This window comes from Cyanistes caeruleus, chromosome 2, assembly GCF_971803275.1.
Source record: "Cyanistes caeruleus chromosome 2, bCyaCae1.hap1.1, whole genome shotgun sequence".
Taxonomy (NCBI): domain Eukaryota; kingdom Metazoa; phylum Chordata; class Aves; order Passeriformes; family Paridae; genus Cyanistes; species Cyanistes caeruleus.
In genome coordinates this window covers 34,363,768-34,386,681 of record NC_141702.1, presented here as the reverse complement: position 1 = coordinate 34,386,681, position 22,914 = coordinate 34,363,768, and the positions used below count along the sequence as shown (strand labels likewise).

The 22,914-nt window shown below is 38.5% G+C and overlaps 1 protein-coding gene across 27 annotated transcripts in view; it reads left to right on the top strand.

Moving 5' to 3' along the window:
- The window catches only part of SNAP91 (synaptosome associated protein 91), a 63,776-nt gene that overhangs the window by 22,581 nt on the left and 18,281 nt on the right, over positions 1-22,914 (top strand). For all 27 annotated transcript variants that reach the window (XM_086876437.1, XM_086876438.1, XM_086876435.1 and 24 more), the window contains exons 6-15: positions 1,180-1,273; positions 2,430-2,541; positions 3,926-4,032; positions 5,270-5,311; positions 8,413-8,483; positions 9,835-9,862; positions 11,652-11,761; positions 13,046-13,176; positions 16,909-16,923; positions 17,066-17,236. In XM_086876437.1, coding sequence (XP_086732563.1) covers positions 1,180-1,273; positions 2,430-2,541; positions 3,926-4,032; positions 5,270-5,311; positions 8,413-8,483; positions 9,835-9,862; positions 11,652-11,761; positions 13,046-13,176; positions 16,909-16,923; positions 17,066-17,236 — 881 coding nt within the window. The remainder of the gene's footprint in view (positions 1-1,179; positions 1,274-2,429; positions 2,542-3,925; positions 4,033-5,269; positions 5,312-8,412; positions 8,484-9,834; positions 9,863-11,651; positions 11,762-13,045; positions 13,177-16,908; positions 16,924-17,065; positions 17,237-22,914) is intronic.

Below are 22,914 nucleotides of genomic sequence, written 5' to 3'. Positions count from 1 at the left end.
CCTGAAGTTCTTAGCAGGCAGCAGAGCAAACAGTTATAAACTGAACAGAGTAAGTTTGTAAACTGCTGGTTTTATTTCTCACAAGAACTGTGTTAAAAAAGCAGTTGGCCCAGCCTAGAGTAGTGTACTGGTATTTGTGAGAGCATTTTTCTGGTCTCTGACTCCTCTAACTGGGACTTTAAGGGCTCTAGATGCTCTCTTGAAGCACAGTTGACACAGCAAGTGGTTTGCTGAAGGTGCAGCTCGATTGAGTGCATACTAAAGATGCTCCTGCTCATCATGAGTTGCATACAGGATCCTTCTGGCGGTTCTGGTGTGTTCTGCAGCTTGGGATTCCGACCTGTTGATGCAGGCATCACTACCAAGCTGTTCTCTCCTGCTTCTCAAACAGCCAGAAGGTTTAGGGTGTACCATGGCAGCTTTGCTGTGTAGCTGGATGCCACTCCCTTAGCGAGGACCATACAAGTTTGCTCTTGAACAATTGATGTTAAACAAATTTGAGTTTGGGCTGCTGGGGATCCTACTGTTCCTGCCTTGCTCTAAATTCCTGGAAAGGTTTTCTCTACCTGTTATTTCTGGTGCTCAGAACAAGGTGCTGCCTCAGAATGTAGCATAAAAGAAGAAAGAATAGTGGTATGCATTTCCAGTCTGCACAAATATACATATACCTGTCTGCAGCAAGAACGGGGCAATACATAATGATGGTTGTGCAGGTTTGTCATAATCAGAGATAAAAATGACCATGCTTGAAGACTGCTGTTAGACTGTGGATAACACTTAAGAAATGCTACACATCCATGGACATGTCAGCTGTGAGTTGTCATTGGTTATTCATAACAAACTTTGTGCACAAAGTAGATCAGTTCTCTAAGTACTTCCGTGGCAGTGTTTCTAGTTAGTCATTTAAGCTCCCAGTGTCATCTTTCCATAAAGAGATCAATCTCCTGCATTCATCACTCTAACACAAAACCTTTCCTCACTTGCTGTTAGGAAGGGTGGCTGGATAAAGGATTTTTCATGTTCTCATGATGGCATGAGAAGCAGGAGAATCAGACTGTGCTTTTGAAATGGTTTGAAATGAGTTATAGGTTCTTCAAGCATAAATTTTAGACAATAGATCCGTTTGGGGAAAAGGAGAGGGGAAACAGCATAGCTTCTAATCTGTATTCCCTCTTGCAGAGCTGAAGGTGTAATGAGAACAATGGCTCCTGAAAAGCTGCTGAAGAGTATGCCAATATTACAGGAACAAATTGATGCACTACTTGAATTTGATGTATGTATTGAAGCTGACCTGCTATTAACACTGGGTAGTGACTTATAAATGATGCATTATAATGAACACATTTCACCTTGTAGGTAATGCTTTTACACATCATCCCTAAGTGAGGGCCAAAAAATCCCCTTTTCAGTGTCCCACTGAGATATGGATGGCCTTTGCCCATATGTATGAAATGTAAAGATTGCACTTTTGGTTTTGTAGAGAGAGAACTTGGAGTTTCATCTTCTGCATCAGTGAGGGGGAAGAAATGGACAAAGCAAGGAGAATGAACACTATTTTCTGTCTCTTGGCAACCAACTTCTTTTGGTGGGGGGGGAAACCCCATTAAAATACCACATGTACATTGTTTGGCTTCCTCAAAATCTTCATCTGGTTTTCAACTGTGAACTAAATTGGCTGAAGTTTAATATGGGTTGTTCATAGAAATTACTGTGTACAATATATTTATCATGTCATAAATGCTGGTGGGATTGTTTATCTGACCTAAGGATAAAACCAGGAATCAATTGTAGGAGCCACAGCGTAACATTTCAAAGAGGTTTTTGAAGGAATTGGTTCTTCTGTTGTTGGTGGGCAACAAGGTACACTTTGAGGTGGAAGGCAAAGCCCACTACAGCTCTCAGAGGAAAGGCTTTCAAGTGCATGTCTCATTGTGCTTTCCATTCCTTAAATGGCATAAGAATTGTGATAGTTCTTTCAGAAGAGGAGATATTTTTAAGAAAAGAAAGAACTTTTAATAAATGAGCACATATTTTCTTTCCAAGTTAATGTGAGAAAGGATCTTGACATCATTAGTTCAAATACATTATCTCATAGACTATTAAGTTTTTGTTGAGCTCTGCTGTAAACTGACATCTTTTGTCCATTTCATTAAAACTATAAACAGCATCCCTGCCTTCCTCTTCTTCATGGTAGGTGAAGGAGACAGGTCTAAGATGTTTACTGTTGATGTGGATGCTCCTCTGATGTAGGGGATTGTTTTGGAGTGGTGAAAAAAGAAATCCTTGATCTGCTAACCAAAGCTTTTGTTTAGTGTCTTAGTTCTTCACCGCTTGATTCTGTCCATAACAGCACCAAATACTTGGTACAAGCCAAAATGTTTGATTGCATTTGACACTTGTTTTTTATATAACTGATGTTTTATTTGTAGGTTCATCCAAATGAACTGACAAATGGTGTCATAAATGCTGCATTCATGCTTCTGTTTAAAGATCTCATCAAACTTTTTGCTTGCTACAATGATGGGGTTATTAACTTACTAGGTGAGTAACCTGGCTGTTATCTCACGTACCATACCTGACTGAAGTGTCAGTTTCAGATCTGCTCCGGTTTTTTTACTTAACTTTCATTAAAGCTACATTTTTCTTGACCCTTCTATTCTGAAATGACAGAAAATTTTAAGCTGTATCCTCTTACATTAGTGTTTATCTGAGGCCGGGTCATTACATGTCATTAAAAGTGTGTAGATGGATACTTTGGACAGTGGCCATCTCTGTGCTAAAAAAATGTACAGTGCTGTGTGAGCATGTGTAATATGTCCTGCAAAGTTAGAAGCCTTTGCATTTTTAAGATGCCCACGTTCTTCTGTTATATATCACAGAATCAATTGGGTTGGAAAAGACCTCTGAGATCATTGAGTTCAACCTGTGACTGAAAACCACCTTACACTTAGACCACGGCACTGAGTGCCACATCAGTCTCTCCTTAAACATCCCTAGGGATGGTGACTCCACCACCTCCCTGGGCAGCCCATTCCAATGTCTGATCACCCATTTTTGTGAAGAATTTCTTCCTAATGTCCAGCCTAAACCTTCCTGGCACAGCTTATGTCTGACTGTGTCCTCTTGCTAGTTGCCTAGGAGGGAGAAGAGACCAGCCTTCACCTGGCTATAACCTCCTTTCAGGTAGTTGTAGAGGGTGATAATGTTATGTGATAGCCTTGTATGAAGTAATATACTCCTGAATAACATTCCTCATCTGCAACCCTACCTACCATCAGCCTCCAAAGTGTAAAGGAGGCTGTGAGCATGTTCTGAAGCTCAGGCAGCCTGGTGTGATCATGACACAATGAGTTGGGCATAAAAATTCAGTTGAAATTTCACTGTCTACTGCTACTTAAAGCATAAGTTTGGGTTTAAATATGTGGGAGCTGTGTTTAATAATGGACATAAATGGACTTTAGTCCATTCACTACTTAAGTGAAAAAATAGAGTTCTTTGGAGTGAAGATAATTTGGAGAGGACATACACTAACATATGTTTAAGTATCCTTAATTATTTTGAACTTTGAGTAGCTACTTCACCTGCTAACTTTAAAAAAAGTAAAGTTTTTTTACAAAGTTTTAAAGTTTTAAAAAAAAAGTAAAAAGTTTTTACTTTTGAAAAAAGTTTTTAAGAAAGTAGTTGACGTCACACACAATGCTATGGCTAGCTGGGGTTCAATTTTATGGTCTATATAATTCTTTAGCAGCTCAGCAAGCCCACCTTCTAAACTATACTAGGCAACAGATGCCACTAGATTAATGTCCAAGTAGTAAATGTTAATGTAGTGTCATATTCTTGACACAAGCTTTTTCTGAAAATGAAATTTCTTGCTGGTACAATATCTAATGAAAGACAACTGACATTTACCATATTATTTCTTTAGAGAAATTTTTTGAAATGAAAAAGGGACAGTGTAAAGATGCTCTTGAAATCTACAAACGATTTCTAACTCGAATGACCAGAGTATCAGAGTTTCTTAAAGTTGCAGAGGTAAGTGGCTTTTGGTCTTTTGGAGGTTGGCACTTAAGTGTTTTGTGATTTTCTTTGTTTGGGGTTTGTTGTTGTTGTTGGTTTTTTAGCACCAATGTAAAATATTAATTGCACTTGTTAAGCATCTGTCCTAAGGGCTCTTGGGTCCACTGGATGCATCCAAGTGGATCTGGATCTTGGATCTGCTTCTTCAGGTCTTGTAGTTAAGCCCACAAAGGACTTCTACATGTCTCTAGGGTGCAGCCAAACCCAAACTTTCCTGGTTAAACTAACCAGATGACATGACTTCAAATGTTCCAATATTTTTGAGAAATGCTGTGATAAATGCATACTTCTAGGACAGAGTTGAATATTAGAGGAAGATACAGCAATTGGGAATAGAAACTTGCAGATATTTTAAGACTGTTTTTTTAGTCTGTGCAGCCAACATTAAGTTTACTGTATATGTGAGATTTTCCTGGCTTTGTTCCTTGTTATCATCCTCTTATGTGGATAATAGGAATATTACATGGTTAATTAACTCCTTTGCTGGATTCTCGTTTGTGGAAGTTGCCTCTTTGGCACAGGGTGCACATTTTCTGTGTTTCATACTTTATTATAATGGACAGTAGTAATGAGCTGAATAAAAAGTTTGTTTCTTTGCTAATTCACTTATCTACGGAGAAGCTTGATAAGCTCCTTAATGACTTGTAATGTCAGATATGAATATTTGATTTGAGGGTGCAAAGTACTTTAGAGACACACGTCAACTTTTTGGACAGGGATTATAGTGACTCTGCTTCAGGTTTACAAAGTGCAGTGGAGCTTGCTGCTTTTCTGAAAAAATTGAGCTAGCAGTCACTCTAAAGAGCCATAGTGTGAAGCAACAGAATATTAATTAATATTAACAGGCTACTTATAGAAGATTGCAGACTTAGACCTTAATTTGCTGTCCTCTGAGACAATGGTATATATGACCAGTGTATTTCAGTAAAGTATGAGTTTCATGTATGTGAAATCAAGCTCCATTTTCTTATCCTTTTATTTTAAATGGATATTTAATTTTTTTGGGGAAAAAAAGACTGCTTCAGGCTGTTGAAGGTAGCTACTGGAAGGATGGAAATGTCCTTTCTAACACTGTAGTATGTTTTGAAAGATGGGGTGCATTATAGCTTGAAGAGCAGTTCTACTCAAAATTAATGCCTGCTGCAGTGGAATGATGCACTTAGATTTTACCTTTACTATTTTATCTCCACAGCAAGTTGGAATTGACAAAGGTGATATCCCTGATCTTACACAGGTAAGCTTCTCTTGTAGTCTTCTTGGATTTGTGTAATAAATAAAAGTTCTGTAATTAGGAAAGCACACCAGAAATGCGAATGTGGGTGAAGTCATACCACCAAACATGCTGTAGCTGCTGGTCTATTTTAAGTATCACTTGCAAATTGGCCTGGGTGTCTGGCTTTGTGTTTAATGTGAAGAGGATATTTACTTAGAGGAGGAGATCTATGCTGAAGAGACCTGTGGCAGTTTTGATGCCAGTAAAATTGGAACAGAAGAGCAACCCAAACTACTTAGCAGCTGCAAACCCCAACTGTTCATATAGTTCTTGTTCATGCAATTTTTGGTAACATCTTAAAAGCCTGGTTTAAATTAACATCAGAATAGTTTTTTAGTTAAATGCCACTTAAAAATTCTGAAAAGTGAGACATTGTGAGAAGGTGGAGATAATTAATCTTTGTGGATTTCCAATACAACAGGGCTATAAAGCCTGGCCACTCTTTCAGCAGACAAAAACAGCATGTGCAATACCAGAACTAATCTTGAAAGAGCTGACTTAGTATCTTCCCTTAACTCTGCACCTCAGGGGCTCTTTTTTAACACAGTGCACTCAGGGATGAACTAAGTCCTTAAACCAGGAGAAATCACCTGGAACCCAGTAAATGAAATTTACTTCATAGATTTCTGTGGCACTTTTATCTGCTTCTGCTTTTGTTGCTGCAGCCTGTTCTGCACCATCAGTCAGTGCTGCACTTGCTCAGCAGCACCTTAGTTACCACTACCAGATGGTCCCTTCCACTCCATGAGCCAACACTTTAAAATAGATCAGTTCTTTTGGAAAGAAGGGGTCTACAATGACCATCTCATCCAACTTCCCGACCACTTCAGTCTCTGCTCAGGTAGTCCCTCGCAGCTGTATTCTCCCGAAGGCTGCTTGGGACTCACTTGCTAAGGCTAGCTTGAAACATGTTGCATAGCCTATATATAACATCTCAGCAGTGTATTCCAGAGAGAAATAAGTAAAAGGTGAATAATAAAACTGAATTTCAGCTAACAATTAGTACATAATTCTATGTAGTATCAATGGTATACCCCTGTAGCAAGCCGTGGCAATAGCCAGTAATATTCTGCAAGCAGTTGGTTGTGTTGACACTCCGTGTGTACATACTCTGTAAATCTAGACAAGCGGTCCCAGTAGTGTAATTCAAGTTGATAGTTGTCATCTTTGGACTTCATAGTTTGGCTGCAAAGTTTTGGAGGAAGAGAACGCATCTTAGCAGCTAAAAATTTTGGCTCATTTTTATTTACTACCATTTCCTAAAGTATGACAGTTTTGCTGCTAGTAGCTGGTGGGGAACCCATATCTAGAGTTCCAGCACTGATAGATTATCTAATGTTAAAGCAGTATTTAGAAGAAATTAAGTGATGTCCAGTGTTGCGAATTGGGTACCAGATAGTATTGCCTTTACAAATTGTTGCATCTGTGTAGAAATTTTCTGAAGCTGCTTCTCTGAGTTCTGTTTGATAGATAAGTTTTATATTACCTTGCTGGTTTTTAAGAAATCTTCTACTAATATATTGGAAAGCTATCTAAAATGTCTAAAGGTAACCGGTAACAGTAAATCACACAATCTTTTTTTAAATTTTTTTTTTTTTAAATATAGCATTTACTTACATGTTAAAGTCTCACAATGTGTATCTTAAAATAAAGCCTTTTTGAATCTCTCTGGATTTTTTAGTTTATTTTACCTTTCTTCTTTGCCTTACTTCCTGCTGAAGAATTCTTAAAACTAGGTCACTTGTGTTTAACCAATTCTTATTATGCCCAAATGAATTAAAAGTTAATAAATATGCCTGTAAAAGAAGCAAGGTCAAGATGTCTCTTCATTGCTCATATACGTAGGACGTATTTAAACTCAATCTGTCATTTAAGATTATTTTGAGCGTTTTAAATTTCTGGATGTGTTAAGTTACTGGGTTTAATGCTGAAATCAATATGCATTGCAAATCAGTGTGTACTGCAAGTACCCAGCTGTGCACTGGTACTAGCAGGTGCTATGCATCCTGAAATATCTGATGCAGCCAGCTAGCTGGTTTTCCAGTACAGGAGCAGTGGAGAGGCTGTTTCCAAGCATCACACACTGACTTGTTTGATAATTACGTCTGCCCTGAAATTAAAGAAGTTATTTATGAAAAACATCATAAGTATTGCTGTCAGGAATCGTGGTTGATCTGAAAGAGACTGATAAAGAGAATTCCCTGTTTAGAGACTGATGAACTTGTAACCCTGATGAAATATTCAATTGTTATATGGTACTGTGTCTCTCAAGGATTTCTTCCCTGCTTGTTGGTCTTCTAGGAGTCTACTTATTCAGATTCTATTTTTATACTGGAATAACTAAGCCCAGTGTGCATTTATGACTACTTTTTCTCTCTGCCATTGTAACAGCAAGTGCCTGTGGGTATTGGCTGATGACCACAAAATGGTTGCTTAAAATAAAGCCTAAGATCAGGGATGTCTGAAAAAGCCTAGTTTTTTATAGATGTCTAAAATAGCAGTCTTTCTTCACTTCAAGCTAGTAACCTGTGCCAGGGTACCATTTTGAGAAGAGCTATAAGGTTTTGTGATGTTGGGAGTCTTGAGCCAAAGGTAGCTCCTTCTGGGGGTGTTGAAAAGGACTTTATTTTGTTTAGGCTGCTAATACTTTCTAACCCTCTGGTCATGAAAGAGGTGTTGGAGGGTCTGACTGCAAGCCAAACTGAAAGTGTGACCTTGAACCTTTGAGTCTTAAAATCAACCCTGTGGGTGCCTATGCTGTTGCCAATGTTTAATACTGATTTACAGCATGATGAGCAGCACATCCTGGATTTAGGCTTCAGGTGCTGTATAGTGGAGGTTAACGTTTTCTCTCTGCAAATTTGGGTGCAGGAATATATTTTTGAAAACTAGCTTTGCCTGAATACTTCTAGCATAGAGATCCACTGTTTCCACACTAGTGTAAATAAAGTAACTGCATGAGCACGCACATAATGGACTTCAGGGAAGTTGGTGCTGGATTTCAAAGTGTGGTTAGATCACTGCAATACATTGAGGTGTGTATCTTTCTCTTCGCTTTCAAGGCTCCCAGCAGTCTCATGGAGACCCTTGAGCAACATCTAAACTCACTGGAAGGAAAAAAACCTGGCAACAAGTAGGTATATATGTTGTACCATGTATCTAGGCATAATATACAGAGTGAGATTAGTTGAAGTTTAGGTTTGCCTCCCCAACCTTTTTTGTCACTTAGAAAATGAGACAAGGCTTTTCCTTTCATTTACAAAGTCATCTTAATGGCTGGTTTAATCTTAGTTAATGGTGGTGGGGGAAGCACACAGAGAAACTAGACGCTTTCCAAAATGAACTGAAATTACTTGAGGAAAACAAGAAGGAACTGGGGGTTTGCGTGCTGCTGAGGCTTCTGTCATCAAAATCTATTTAATTTCTAATGATTTTACATCTTCATACTAGATGCTTGCCATGGCTAAGTGTAGGAAGGATTAAGCTAAACCTCTGTTTTTCTCTTTTACTGTTGCTATCCTTGCAATTTAGTGAAGGGTAAGTACATACCTTTACATATCACTTGCTTGCAGGCATGGTCATGTGTGTTTTTAAAAGATTTTCTCGGACGCTTAGATATTTTCTTTGAGTTGAGCTAAACTGTTCTTTGCTTTTGTATATAGTCATTAAGTTATTTTTTTGTCATTTCTGTGATTAAAAGATCTGGAAATCTTCTAATCTGTTCTACAGCTCCTAGGACTTATCCAATTCAAGTAACTTATGGGATGGATGTTAGTTCAATACTGGTGCAGCTTTATCTTCAACTCCCCTTTCATCTCTTAGATCAAAGCAGCTCTAAAAATATGTAGCAGCATTTTCATACCTCATAATGAAAGCAAACAAATGCACTGACGTGCATTTTAAGTTATGATTAAGGCTCTGTCAGTTACTGTTAGTGTGATTTTTGTGCATGTGGGAGAACTTTCAGCTTGAACTTTCCAACTCACTGTTTTCATACTTTTAAATGTAGTTATTTTCAAGTAACTCAGACTTTCTTTAAAAGAAAGTAGACTTTGAAAACTTGCTGACAAATCCTCAGAAGGCTTATGTTAGATAACTGCTTCAGTATTGGTGGTTCTTTGCTGCTGTTGCATGGTTTTCTAATATGGTGACATCTTGCCCCAGTAACTCTTTCCTGCTGGGTCCTGTAAGCCCCAAAGCAAGATGTTTGCATGCATCTCTGCATTTCCTCCATTTAGTAGAGCTTATTTAAAAGGCAGAATAATCCTGCGATGACAGTTAGCTTAAAAGATTAAGATTTAAAGTAAAATTTACATTCCTTGTCTAAAGTGGCACATGAAAGTTTGAGAAATGTGGAGGGCATGCAATTGAAGAGATCTTCAGAAAGGTTTCATGCTTAGGTTTTGGTCTTTTTGCAAGAGTTCTGATGACCAGAAACATAGTTTCAAAGCTGTACTTATCTGAAAACCCCCTTTTTTTTCTAGATCTGGGGCTCCTTCTCCTCTGAGCAAGGTAAATACTGCCAGTTGCTGTACTGGATAATTCTTGTTCAGGTGATATGGTTTAGAACATTGTAAGGAGTTAAATATCCATCTCTTAATCTACTTTTTAGACTTTGCCACCTAATAGATAAAGATAAAATTTTATCTTTTAATGGCTTTATAAATAGTGGCCCCATGTGAGCACGTCAGTGATCTGAAGGGCTGCAGTGCTTGTACCAGTCAGGATGTTGAGGAACTTAACCTGGATGTGATGATTGCTCCTTGTGAAAGCATAAAAGATACACGTATTTTTATCTCAACTTTTTTTTTTTTTTTTTTTTTTTCCTTTCACTCCCCTTAATTCTCATGTCACCAAGAAACTTGCTCCAGGGTATTTCTCCTCCAAATCCTTCACTCCTTCACTCCCTCCGTGGCTTTTTAGGAGGAAGTTCTGACTCTTTCAAAACCACATTCATGTGAAAAAGCAGGAAGAAGGGAAGAAAATTTTCATCCAATATATCTATTTTCAGAATTGACCTTCATTAGTGAGACTGCTGACCTTAATTTAAAGCAAGAGTTGCCAAGTTGAAAATGCCTTGGATTGAGTGTCAGATAAACTAATGAGCTTTATGGTGTTAGTGATAGCTCCTGGTATCCCTGGAGTATTGCCAGGTACCATAGCTGTGTCTCATAATGGGTGTTATGGAGGAAAAACTCAATGAAGTCTTCTGACTCTAATGCAGGGGGTTCAATATTTGATTCTAGAGAAAGGTCTTAAATTCCTTTCTGAAAGGCCCTTTACAAAAAAAGCCCACAACAAAACCAAATGAAAACAACAAAATGTAACCCACCCCCCCCCCAACTCTGCTGTTTAATATGAGAGCAGTTGGTGAGAATTACATGACAGCTCAGAAAGTGTTCTTACAGCTTCAGCCACATCTTCCTTGTTGCACGTGAGGGATTGAGACCATGATAGCCTCAAACCTTACTAAAGCTTTGAGGAGGGAGTAGAAAGCTTTCACCCATCTGGCAGAGTTATGATGATGGGATGGCAGTAGAAAGACTCAGAAGAAAATCTCTTCAAATTTGCCATTCTTTTTCCTTCTTGGAAGTGGTCAGAATGGCAAAAAGTTCTAAAATTAGGACTTGTTTTCAGTTGTTAAGAAAAGAATCTCTCTGGCATGTGAGATGCTGTACCAAAGCTTACGGTGTCTTTTAGAATTAAATTGACACTCCACAAGGTAACTTGAGTTTCCAAGTTCACAGAGGAGTTGCAATATACTCTCCTGGGTGTCTGTCCTTGCCATACTTGAAGTATCTTTATCCAGAATTGGAGCAGCTAATGAAGCAAAATCATAGGATGAGCTGTCTTTTGTATCTTCCCAAGGACTTAACCTTGAGTGCTGTTGATGGCTCTTTAAACTCTCTTCTGAAGGTTTACAAAAACCACTTTCAGTTAGTTTCTAACCATTTCTCTTCTCTCACCATTTCTGTGGTTAGAGTACTGAGGTGCTGTTGTAGACAAACAGCTATTTCATTCCATAGACAGAATGAAGAGTTTGACAATTACAGAAACAACTCCTTTAGAATAAACCTTGTAGAAACTTTTTTTCCTTCTTTGGAGTCACCTTGGTGTTTCTCAGCTCTACTACCATCTGAAAACATAGCCCAGTCTTCCTTAAATTCATTCAGAGGAGAAAACAGCTCACAATAAAAAGACCTGATGTCAAAATTTGGTTTTTAAAGGAGGTGCATCTGTGCATGAGTTGGTTGGGGAGAAATGCTGGTATATTGAATGTATATTTAAAATATTTCTCTAGTCTTCTCCAGCCACAACTGTTACATCTCCTAGTTCTACTCCAGCAAAAACTATTGATACATCTCCTCCAGTTGATCTTTTTGCAACTTCATCTACTGCTGCTCCAGTCAGGTAAGCTAAAAAGTGTGTTTGAGTTACTGAGCTTGTTGCAGCTACCAAAGTCATACTTGTAAGAGGAGGCTTGCATGAAAGGCTTTGCTTATTTTACAAGTATATCAGTTTTCAATGAGATACATTTTTCTACCAGTATAGATCACAAATAAACTGTAACCAAAAAAAAACCACCAAAAACACAAACAAAAAAACACTCAAAAAACCACAAAAATACTGCACAAAAACTTCTAATTGAATAGACTGAAGTAATGTGCAAATCCAGAGTAATCTTCGCTGATCTTCAGAATTCTTTCTAAAACTGCTGAATTAATATTCCCTTTTCTTTCTTTTCAAATCAGTTAATGAAGCACAAAGATAATGAACTTCTGAAGGTTAAAATAAAAAACAAACATTTTATCTGTGAGAAAATCTGAACCTTGCTTTCAAGTCAAAACCAGAACAAAGTGCCGTTGCTCATTGTAAAGAGCAGAAGTGATTGAACTCTAGATATGTAAAAACTCTAAGCTTGAAGCTTAGAGACAGACTCTTGTCTGCAAGATGTCACTAATTTAAGTGTCAAATGAAGCACTTCACTGAAAAAAGAGCTTCTGTTGTTTGTTATTTGAATGTTCTAGATGAATAAAATCTGGTTTCCTAAGTAAATACCTAATTTTCTAATTAAATACAGAGAAGGTTTGCCAATTCTCTTCTATCTAAAGTCAGTTCATTGCCTGGAAATGCAGGTTTCTTGCTTTCTGACATGGCATGATGAAATACGGGTTCAAGGTGGTGGTTTCAGTCACAACAGTTATTTTCTCTGTTTTTAGGGACCACCTGGAATTTTGCATTTTCTGTTTTGTGTGTTGTGGTGGGGTTTCTTTTGGTTTGGTTAGTTTGGCTTGGATTGGGGTTTGGGGGTTTTTTTGGGTTTTGTTTTGGGTTTTTTGGGGTTTTTTGGGGGGGTTGTTTTGTTTTGTTATTTGTTGGGGTTTTTTTTTCCGTTATTTGGGTTTTTTTGTTATTTGGGGTTTTTTTTAAGGATTTGAAGTCTTGTAGATCTGTTGCATTGCCATTATCAGGAATTGAAGTGAGTTAAGGTTCCCATCCTGGGTTGTAGCATATTTTTGGGATTCACTATACTAGAGGTGCTTACGGTCACTGCTCTAATCATAAAGCCTGACAAAATGTCTCTATTTCATCCAAACTAAGGCTGATTCCTTAATCCAGTCATGATGTTTAAAAAAAAAAAAAAAATGGAAAAATTCCTCCAGTATTTAATGTCTTTCTTCCTTTTCTTGGCAGCTCTTCCAAACCATCCAGTGATCTTTTGGATCTTCAGCCAGATTTTGCTGGTACTGGGCAGGCAGCTCCAGCCCCTGCTCCTGCGGGCGCTGCTGCTGCTGCTGCTGCTGCTGGAGGCACTTCATGGGGAGGTAGAGAAACCTCACTATCAGCATCCCTTCTTGCAGTCTCCATCTCCTTGCCTGGCTGAACTGAAATCTGTCTGTTTCTCTGCTAGCACAGGATGTTCCCAGCTCAATCCCAGGCTCCTGCTGACCTGAAAGTCAGGCATCCCTCTGCAGCACAAGGCTACTTCTTCTTTCCAGGGATATGCATAATAGTATAAGCTGCTTATAAGGGCCTGACTGCAAAGCTGAGGGAGCCAGGATTATGTGACTAAAAGTGAGCAGGAAGGGGATGCATGAAGGTGAGCAGGTAGGGTAGGCACTTCAAAACAGAAGAACCAGAACTGCTTATGTGCTTATTGGCAAGGTGGGGGCAGAAACCAGCTCTTCTGTTCCTGGAGCAAAGCCCACAGATCAATAGGAGGAACAAAAATAGCTTTTAAAACAAAAATGCATGTAAAGCAAATGGTGGCAATTTAGTTCTGCTGCAAGTGTGATTACCTCTGACAAGCCTTAACATATTTTAATAAAGTATCTCGCTTGTGTGCTTAGAATATTAATATGGAAATAGAAGTAGAGGGCTAACTGCTTTCAAGCAGGAATAACTAACCAGCTCTCTGAAATCTGACCCTGTTGTTCCAGGCAGCAGTAGCAGCTGGTGATCTGGAGGACCACAGTAAATGTGGGCAGTGCTCACTCTTGTCCCGTTAAAACAAGGAATTAGGCCAGTAAATGTGATTTAATTTACACAGTTGTAAACCCATTGTGGTGTAATCTTCAGAGATCCTGTGTGGCAGCTTAATGAACTCATCAGCCCTCTCCCGGCGGGAATGCAACACTGAGTCATGCTGACTCTGCTGTCAGTGCTCACCCTGGCTACTGGTGGCTTCTGCAGTCCCTGTTTCTTAGTTGTAGGTCATTAAAGATGACATTGTATTTCAGCCACTTCATTACGAGAGGATAGCTAGGGCAGTGATGTAGACATTGTATTGCATATTCCAGTTTAATCTGTTGAATTAATTTCTTTTTTTTTTTTTCCCCACAAATGTAAATTTTATTAACAGAAATATAATCTTGCCCAGACAGCAAGACCAGAGTCATCTATTCTAGGGTGCCTGTGACTAATTATTCTGCAGTATTTTGATTGCATCCTGTTTGTCTTACTTTGTCATTGCCAAGCACTGGAATACAAACTTCTGAGATGTTTGAAAGAGCTAACTTTTTTAAGCAATTGCTCATTCCTGCAATAGTAGAAATAGAAATAGGTAGCCAGTAATATTGTAAAGTATTGATTTGCATAAAAATTGAAAGCTGATTTGTTGTGTTTTTTTTCTTTTTGGACAAAATACCATAGTTTGGAACTTAGGTTTTTTTATTCTTCCAAATTACTAAAAAATCTAAAATTGAATAGTAATGCACTCAGTGTTATTCCATGACAGAAAAGGATAGCTAACTATTTTCTAACAGCCAGAATTGTCACTACCCTCATCAAGTATACCTCAGTCATATCTTTCAGAATACTTAGTGCACTGGAATCTTGTTGGTTTTGTTTTTTGGTTTTTTTTTTAACTCTCTGAAAGATTGAAAATATTTCACCTGGAGGGTAGGGCACTGCTGAAGTAGATCCCTGAATGTGAACTAGTAAACTCTCCATTCCTGGAGATTTTTCAAGACTTGACTAGTCTGAGCCATGGCTGACCTGATCTGGTGTTGGGAGCACTGTTGTTCTGAACAAAAGACTGGACAAGATGACCTTCCTTCCAGCCAGGACTTTTGGGAGGCTGTGTAACCATGCCTCCCTGCTACTTGAGCTGCTTTTTCTTCTGGGCTTCAGTAGGTTGTATGTGGTAACTCATGAGAAAATAGAACTAGAGGGAGGAAGCTGGAAGGAGTGCTGCAGTTCAGAATAGCCAGGAAAAATCTGAATATCAAATACTTCATGTTGCAGCATCAGTACATATCAACAATAAGCAATCCTGCTTTTCTCAGTCTCGCTGGCAGTGTAGATTCTATGTATTTTGGAATATGCTGTATATTCAGTATAGTGGATTATATTTGGGGTTATGTAGAGTACACTGTATATTTTGTTGTATACCTACTGTATTTCTGAGTACTCAATATGTCACCTGGCAAATGAACTAGAACTTGTGAAAATTTACCCTTCTGTGCTATCAAGAGACCATCAAGATAGGATAATATGGTGCCTGCAGGATACTGCAAGGAGAATAGATAGCCATTTAGCAAGTAGACTATAGTATTACAAAAAAATACAGTAGGTCAAAGTCTGCATCTTTGTGAGGTTTTTACTCTTGGATATAAAAACAAACTGACTTGAATTTTTGCTCTGAACTACCTTACAGTGTGCCTTAAAACACGGATTTGCTAACAGTATTGTTACCTTAATATTAATGTACAAAAAACCCACTGTTTTTAATCATTCCCATATTAAGACTAAGTGTAGATTGCTGTGCTGAATAATTGTAATTTCACTGCATTGAGTTTTATAACATAACTGAATAACAGGAAGGCATTGAAGACTAAGGTCATGGAACTTAAAAGTTTGCCAACAGTTGTTTATTTCAAGTCTAGCTGTGAGACAGTCACCTGGTGTGCGGTAATGGGATAGCAGAGTGCTGCATTTTTAATGTACTGTTCTGCTCTTTCAGAATGGTATTTTCACTTAGTTCAGCTTGTGCCATCAGTCTCAAGTAAGAGCTCGCCCAAGGAACCAATTAAGAAAATTGAAAATTGTAAAAAAACCTATATGTAGGGTTTCTCTGCCTTTTTTTACAAGTGTTTTACAAGTGTAAAATAAAGACAAATTTGTGAAGATAGGGCTGCGCCTGCTTAAATCATTTTGCTTCCAAATGCTGACTCACAGTAAAGCATCAGGACTCTGCTTGCTGTTCGGTGTGGATCAGATGAACCCATGACCCTGTCATGTGTACAGAGAATCTAGGAGCATCACTGAGATACTGGTTAATAAATAGGTGTTTGCTGAGCTCAGACTATCCTAACTACAGAATAAAAATTTAATAGGAAAAACTCATTAGTTTTCACATGTTTTTATATCTCATTGTTTATTTTTATGTAGGCAAAACTTCTGTGTTTGAGCTCAATCTGACTGATCTTAGAGGCCATCAAATAGTAGGAAAGTCTGTCATTAAAGATGCTTCATTGGCTTCCAGAAACCGTTGACTGCGGAGCCAAACTTGGAGCAGAGCCAGTGTGCTTATGCTTAGGCTGTCAACATTCATACTCCTCATAGCAAGTGTTAACAGAGTTAGTTGTTCCTGCAGAGCATGTTTGCTCTAACATAAATGCAGAAAAAGCTTTAGAAGAGGAGCTGCTCTGTTGATTTATTTATTTATTTTGCACTTAACAGTTGTCCCAAGTCCAAGAACCGCCACCTGGCTGTCTCTCAAACTATATTTGGGGACTAGGGATGCCATGTATCATATCCTGAAGTAGCACTATTTGCAAGCTGCTCACTGCTAAAGTACCCTTGCTTTAGTGCCTGTTCTGTGAAGGGTTGTAGGGATGGACTGATTCTGTTTTGAGGAGTTATTAAACAGAATGTGCTTCGTCATGTCAAAATAACTTATTGAATGTTAGAAAAGCAAGTGTAGAAATTATGCTCCAGACATAACCTAGACATGTGATTTAGTGAACATTTGGCTAATGGACATCTTCAATCTGGCAGTTCTACTAATTACTCTATTTTTTTATTCTGCTGTCATTTTAATGGACAATCACTAGATCTCTTGGGAGAGGGTGAGTAGTATTTTCGATTTCTAAAACCTGTGTATGTTAAGACTCCTTACGAAAAGCTCCAGCTTTCTAGAGCTGAGCAACTGTGGTCTTTGCCTTTCCCCTTACCTTTCCTGTTTGATCTTCATTACATGGTTGCATATAGATAATCTGGCTGCGCTTTCCGGTGTTACCTCTGAGCCACAGATTTCAGATCCATTTGCCCCAGAGCCTACTGCAGCTACTGCTCCAACTACTGATACTACAACTACTACGGCTGCTGCCGCCACAGCCACCACTGTCACTGCTGCCACTGCTGAAGTGGATCTCTTTGGAGGTTAGTCTGGTTGCTGTAGTGCTCTACACCAGTTCATGATGCAGTGGAAGCAGTAATTGAGCTCAGCTGTGTAACGAGGCCTCTGGTTTAACCAGCTGCATTGGAAGTGCCTGTGTGTTGGATGCTAGATGGAACAGGAAATATAAACTGCCCAACTACCTCTGTTTGCTGTGCTTTTAGCTAATAGACTCCTCTGCCTATACGTGGAAAAGTATATGGAAAATTGTAAACCTTAAGGCTGAGTTACCTTATGATTGAACAGCTAAGAACAGTAGTTCTCCAGTCCACATGGGGGTAAGCAGGAACTGTTTCCATATTATTCAATAACTATGCACTCTACCAGAGTTTCTGAGAAGAGCAGCTGTGCTTTTGTAGTTGAAGAGGATGGATGTGACAGTGTCTGCCCCTTGTCACGCTTTTACTGTGTTGTGTTTCTTTTGGGTATTTCCTGCAAACAGAGTATCGAGACTCTGTATTTCAGCTATCTTGAATCTGGGCTTTATTTCAGAAATATTTGCAGTGAATTGAAGGGGTGATGAACTTGTTCTACGTGCCAACTATGCAAATAATAATATGTAAAGGGAAAAAAAAAAGGAAAAATATTCTTAGAGTTTAATTATGCTCACTCAGTTTCAAATGTTATCTGCTATCCACGTGAGTAAGAATGCATTTCCCACTGTATGTTGTCAGTTTCTTGGTACTTCAGTGGAGCAGGAGGCTTCCCAACAGCATGCCAGAAATTACATTTCTTTTGAACAATAAACCAGCCCAGTAATGGAGAAACCTTCTCGTTTACAAACTCTGTTTAAGATCACCTGACCACTGTGTTTTTTAGTTTTCTCTTATCTCATGCATATTTCCAGCATGACAGGGGATGTCAGGAATAAGTAATGACTTATTTGTTACCAAGACTGAATTCCAGCGTTTTCTCCATGGGGTGTGTTTATCTACCACTTCTACTGATAGGAGTGCCAGAGAGGTCTTATGTATAAGCAGTTAGACTACAAAGGTGTTTCCTTAAGACTGAAAGTTCCCAGGTTCTGAAAAAAACAGAAGGTTTTTTTATGTCTGAGTTCAGCAGAGAGCACCAAAGTATCCCCCAGTAAAGTGATGAAAAGCTGTAAGAAAGGAATACAACTGCTACTTCCTGCTTACCCCTCCTTTTGCAAAGATTGATAATAATCCAAGTGCCACAAGATCAGCCAGCTGAGAAGCATCTTCCAAATTGCTGAAGATGAAAAATTGTTGTCCAAAAAGGTTCTGGATGCCACTAGGAGCAAGAGAGAGTCTGATGTTGGTTGCTCTCAGGAGCCTGTTGCAGAAGCCAGGGCCTGTGCTCATTAACAGCCCTGCAGATGCATAGAGTGTGAAACTTATGGTATGTAAGTACCGAGGTCGAGCCAGTCTGTGATACTGCACCTTCAAATTGCATATTAATTCATTAACTTAGTAATTTAGTAATTAATTTAGTAATAGGTATAGGACTTTATGAAAAATTAAAGGATATTTAAATTGATAGAAATCACTGTGAACTTGAAATAGGATTAGAAAAACATCTAACTATTCTTGTTCTTCCATACTACAGTGACAAGATGCAATTTTTTTTTCTATCTTTTCCATTACTCTGTGCCTGGAAAAACAGCTACTGCCAAGTCATGTGCCTGCTTCAAGGCTTGTCAGGCAAAGACCTGGATGTGTTTAGTTTCTAGAGATTTAACTGATCACTAGATAACTTAGTGACGTATGTTAAAAAGTGGAGCTTCACCCTTGAATGTGGAAAGAATTTCACTCTTCTTCTGTGACTTGATCTCTTCCTTTAAAGAGAATGTATTTTGTCACTCAAATGTGATAAATCTCCAGTGGATTATATATTAGATGCATACAGTTTGGGTTTTTTTTTTTCCTGGAATACTTCAGAATGAAGCAAGGTTTTGTTATTTATGATAGCAGAAAACCTCTAGTTCTCAAAACACACCCAGCAGTAAAGATACTTTTGCAGTGCCTTCAAGACACTTTGGACAGACCCTTTTAAGATCCATGAGTTGAACTTCCATCTCTCTGCTCACGGTTTGAGTTTTTTTTGTTTCTTTGTGTTTTTTTTTCTCCTGAAGGCTGTGCTGTAAGTATATTCTAGCATCATATGCTAACATTCCTTATTGCCTTAAGACTGTTTCCAGTGCAAGAAGAGATTGTTTTTGTGCAGACACTGCTGCTCTCTAGTTTTTGTGGTGCTAGACACGCTTACACTTAATCCTATTAAGGTATTTCACCTTTGAGGTCTGCTGGAGATACAGTCTTCAAGGTCACCTTAACTTCTTGCAGTTTGCCAGTGCTTTGTTGTTTCACACAATTTCTTGTGGTCAGTTATGGTGGGAGAAGGTACAGGAGCAGTGATCTTAGGAGAAAGAATGTAAAGCTTCTTCAGGGAGTGTCTGTGTAGGAAAGAGGCTGAAAGCTGCAGGGAAAAGGTAGCCAAGCTGAAGGAAGAAGCAGTAGAGGAGGCTGTGGAATAACTGTTGACTACACTGTATGGCTGATACTTCAGCTGATGGGAGCCTGCCTGCTGCCTAAGACTGGGCTTTGAGAGATAAGCTCTGAATTATGTGTTCATTGCTGATATGGTATTGGAAAGCAGATGAGAAATGCAGAATTGATCCAGCACAGCTTTTTTAAAGAACTCTGTCTGATTAATAGGCAAGCTTTCAGATACCTGGGCCAACTTGAGGAGCTCCTAATTGTGTTTCAAAGATAAACAAGAGGAGGCTGTTTTCAAAGTGCAGCTGGAATCGTTCCTGTGAAAGAGAAATGCAAAGGTAGAATAAAGGCAAAATAACTCAATATGTCACCCATAAACAGAATCTGGGCACAGTATTTTTGGACATGTGTATTGTGCTCTTGAGTTACATTTTGTTGTGGAATTACTCAGTAGTCAGTAAGTAACAAGTCATGGCAGGCACTGTGCAAATGTCAGTTATTAGGCATTAAGATAACTTGAGTTGTAAGAGGGCAGAACTATGGCCTTCCTGTAAAGAAACTACAGGCAAAGTGATGAAGACTCTTGGCAGTTAAGGGTTGATGAATGTCCCTTTTGCTGGTACAGGCTGGTATAGCAAGCTACCGCTTCATTGATAAATACCAAACAAACAACAAACACTTTGCATGATTATTATATCCCAGCTTTGGGCATAGTGAAATATTTCATTATAACTCAGGTCAGGTTTTCTATGTCAAAAAGTAATGAAGGGTGACCGAAGAGGGAAAAATCTCTGGGAACAGTTTCTTGTGTACACTTCAGTTCTATGATCTTACCCCTACTCGTGACTTCTGTGGGATTGTTTCACATGTTTCATAATGCATTAATGATTATAAGTCAGTTGTATCATCTGTGTGAGTAAGTTTTGATGCCATGGCATCAAATAAAGCCCAAATTTATGAGATTAAAGAGATCACTCTGCAGGAACACTTACTTTGCTGCAGACAAGATGTATTGAAGCACTTCAGTGTTTAACAACTTTGAAAACCCCTTGTTTGCACATTATTTCAGTAAGAACTAGATTTATGAATTCAAGTGTAATGCAGTACATAATACATACCTGTCACTCCTGGTAGATGTTCCATGCAGTGTGAACTTGCAAAGGTTTCAGCAACATCTCTAAGTTTTCAGGATGTCAAGAAAATCAAGTGAGGACCATATGTTACTTGATTCTAGAAGTCAAAAGCTAAATTCACTTTTTAAACAGAAGATGCAAGAACATAAAGAATTCAGTAGCTACTTTAAAGGGAGAGAATCTCTTACACTGCTGAATGTGCAAATATAGCTTTACTACACTAATATGAAGGAACAAAAAAGAAAATAAACTGTCCTTTTCTTTAATAATAAAATATGTAGATTTAATTGTATCCATTTTTGCATGTTATGCTAGATTTTAGCAGAGGGCAACTGTGCAGGAGCAGCAGAGACTTTTGGAAAGAACTTAATCAGCACTAACTTAAGTAAAACCCAATGGCAAACCCTTGGTTTAAGTTGTGAGTTATAGGGTCACCTGTTCAGGTTGGTTTGTCTCTATGTTCATATAGATTTCTTGAACTAACCAGAGTAATTAATATTAGGAGTTCTTACTATGACATTTTTCATATAGATTCCTGTATAAACTTAGGTGTTTATTCCACTTGCCATTTAACCCAAATCTGATGCTGAAAAAAGTTACAGTGCTTGGTAAGAACCTTACTCAGAAGTGTCAGTAAAAAATAATTGTAGGTAGGGTTGACCAGTGTCTGTGCTGTTGGCCTACAAGCTTGTGTGGGCACAGATGTTTTTTTGAAAGAGCCCAGGGTGCCCCTCCAGCTGAAAGCTGTCCCTGTAGTGCCAAACTGAGCACACATGATGTTACACAACATCTTCTCAAGCAGGGTGATGCAAAACTCTTCAGTTCAGTTCTGTGCTGAATTCCTTCTATATGGTGCACGCCAGTGTCTGGTACACACACAACACTGGGATGTTTGACTCATTCTGATGTTTTTACTTGGACAACTGCCATCCAGTTTTGTTGTTGAACAACCCTGTTACTTGAAAAATAGAATTATATTTGAAATGGCTTATTAGCAGGTCTTTTTTGCTACTAACTCATTTTAATTCTATTGTACGAGATTAGTGGGCTTTCTTCTCTTCTGTTGGAGTTTCAATGCATGTTCTTTAGAGCTTTTTAGATTACCTGGCACGAATTTGTTTTTAAAATGGTTGTTTTCATTTTAAAATTGACGTTCAAGTTAAAGCATGTCAAGCTTTTTCCTATGCTAATTTGACAATGCAATTGCAGTATTCCCCAACAGATTTTTTTAAACTTGCTAATTTTTGTAGCATTAGAAAAATGTCCTTTACAAGCATCTTGAAGTATTTAGTCCTCATTGTGCAGTCGTTTTTTTTCTGTGAAGAAAATGCTTGCCTATGAGGATAGTCCAAATGGCACTGTCCATTAGGACTACTTCATAGAATTAAGAGTGCAAATGCTGGTTTAAGCCTAGAAATAATGCTGTTCATAGCTTGAAATTTAAGCATGCCACTTAGGAACTGGCAAACAAAAAGAAAAAAAAACAGACAAAGAACAAGTGGCAAACAAAAAAAAAAATATTCAAAAAAGCCTCATGAGCAAGTCATTCCAAAAACCCAAACTAGTTGCTTTCCCTAACTTGGCTGGTTGGCCTAGAAGTGATCCTAAAAGGACAGACAGGTTATGGCTCACCAACCATCGCTTAAAATGAACAATCTTGATCTGTTTGAAGCAAGCTGAGTAAATATAACCTATGCATCAGGTTATGGCTTCAGAAAGATCCAGTTGGAATACTGTTAAGAAACAAGTAAGTTCAATTTTTCAGATGTTGCATGACTGACTTGGCTCAAAGACTAGAAATGGTGGATGCAGATATCTACCAGAGTAATTGGATTGTTATTCATAGCAGTGAAAAGCACTATGCAAGTAAATTCACAGTTGCAGATTGATCACGTGTAATACAGGCTTTGAGCATGCAAGTTGGTAATATCTGCTCTTAAGTTAATTTTGTTGATTACTTGATTTTGGGTAGTACATGAGCATGCTGCTCTGAACCCTTATACAATGAGAATAATGCCTTCTTTTACATTCACTGTGCTTATTGTGAGCAACCCTAGAAGCTCCATCTGC